General features: G+C 64.7%; 1 protein-coding gene across 1 annotated transcript in view; it reads right to left on the bottom strand.

Annotated features, from left to right (window-relative positions):
- The window catches only part of MEX3D (mex-3 RNA binding family member D), a gene marked incomplete at its 3' end in the record, with an annotated part of 10,456 nt that continues 8,594 nt past the window's right edge, over positions 1-1,862 (bottom strand). The window contains exon 2 of the mRNA XM_008639526.2: positions 1-410. Coding sequence (XP_008637748.1) covers positions 1-410 — 410 coding nt within the window. The remainder of the gene's footprint in view (positions 411-1,862) is intronic.

Below are 1,862 nucleotides of genomic sequence, written 5' to 3'. Positions count from 1 at the left end.
CTCGATCTCCTCGCGCGCCCGGTCCACGTTCTCGGGCATCCCCGTCACCTCGAACACGGGCTCCTTGTCCCGGCTGGGCGTCACGATGTAGGTGTGCGTCTGCTGCTGGATGCGCTTGATGGTGGCGCCCTTGGGCCCCACCACCAGCCCCACCACGCGGTAGGGGACCCTCACCTGGATGGTGGTCTGGCCCGGCAGGTTGGGGGGCCCCTGCAGGGCCCCTGTCAGCCCGTTGACCTTGTTGCGCGTGGCCCGGATCATGGAGAAGTGCTCGGCGGCTGACAGGATCTCCCGCTTGGCCATCTCCACGTCCTCCTTCCTCCCGGTGACGATGAACACGGGCTCCTCGCCCCTGACTGGGGTCTTGATGTACGTGTTGGTCTTGGCACGCAGGGCTTTGATTTTGCAGCCTGCAGGGCAACGAGAAGGGGGGAAAATGACACATCAACGCTGAGATCTCACAGTGACCCTCTGCTCACCCAGGATGGGGACACAAAGGACCAGCAGGAACCAGCAGGCCCCTTTGGCTCTGCACCTGCAGCATGGACACCCTTGGAGAGAGGAGTCCCTCCTGCCTCTGAGGCAGATGGGGCTCATGGCTCCGTGCTGGGGGGCTGCCCTGGCTTCTCCTGGCTCCTGGCACTGCTCTGACTCTCAGGGGTTGAGGATCAGCAGGATGCAGCCAGAGGGCTGGGACAGGCATGGGCAGAGGTGCCAGGGCAGGCAGCCAGAGGGGCCACTGAGTGGGTGAGAAGCTGGATTCACTCCAGAGGTGTTCAAGGAGGTACAAGGAAAAAAAGACGTCAAGATGGAAAGGAAGGAAAAGGCTGCTTGTATCCTGCAGGTGCACTGACACCCCTGAGCAACAGCCCTGGAATGCACAGGCAGGGGGCACAGCCACCCACCCCCTCCCCTCCTTGTCCCCAGGGAGGGATCCCCAGTGCCTGGGCTGAGGCAGGGGTGCTCCTGGGGCAGGGGTGCTCCCAGGACAGGGGTGCTCCCAGGACAGGGGTGCTCCCGGGGCTCCTGCTCTCCCTGTTCTGCAAAGTCCTGCTTCCCCCGCAGGAGGAACGTGATTCAGCAGGCAGAGCATGGCCGGATGTGGGATTGCAGGATGGTGCTGCCAGCTCTGCCTTCGCCCCGTACAGCCCCAGGCACGGCCCCGGGCACGGCCCTGCCGGGCTCCGGCTGCAGGTCCTGGCAGCATCATCCAGACGAAGGCTCCCGCTCTCCTCCGGGGCTGCAAAAGGCCCCAAGTCTCCTCCAGGGTCACTTTGCTCGGCTCCACTGAGGAGCAGTCTGTGGCTGCCAGCCCAGCCCCACTCCCTGCACCCCCAGCCCTAATTGCATCCACTCTTCATTAAGTCCCTGCGAACCAGGCACAATGCGACCGGAGCTCACCGGCCACCGGCACACAGCAGGGAGTGACCCCCGCCTGTCCCCTCCCACCCCTGAGCTTTGCAGGGCATCCAACACAAAGCTGGGGGCCAGCAGGGATGGAAGGTGCTCGCTCGGAGCCCTGAGCCTGTCCCTGTCCCTGGCAAATGCTGCTGCAGATCCCTGTGGATAAACAGCTCGACTCCTCCGGGCACAGCCAAGCAGCTGCCAGTGCCTGGTTGGCTCCTCTGTGAACGGCTCAGGGCACTCCTTCCCCTCCTCCTCCTCTTCCCAGACGCTCCCTGAGGAAGGGCAGGGCTGCTCTTCCAGCTGTGAGGCTGGGGAAGGAGCGGCCTAGAAGGCTGAAGGGCCTCAGCACATGAAAGATGTGGAGCTGCTGGAGCCACTCCAGAGGAGGCCACGGAGATGCCCCAAGGGCTGGAGCCCCTCTGGAGCCAGGCTGGGAGAGCTGCGGGTGGGCCCCT

Source organism: Corvus brachyrhynchos, unplaced genomic scaffold (genome assembly GCF_000691975.1).
Source record: "Corvus brachyrhynchos isolate BGI_N302 unplaced genomic scaffold, ASM69197v1 scaffold130, whole genome shotgun sequence".
Taxonomy (NCBI): domain Eukaryota; kingdom Metazoa; phylum Chordata; class Aves; order Passeriformes; family Corvidae; genus Corvus; species Corvus brachyrhynchos.
This window is presented reverse-complemented; position numbering and strand designations above follow the sequence as displayed.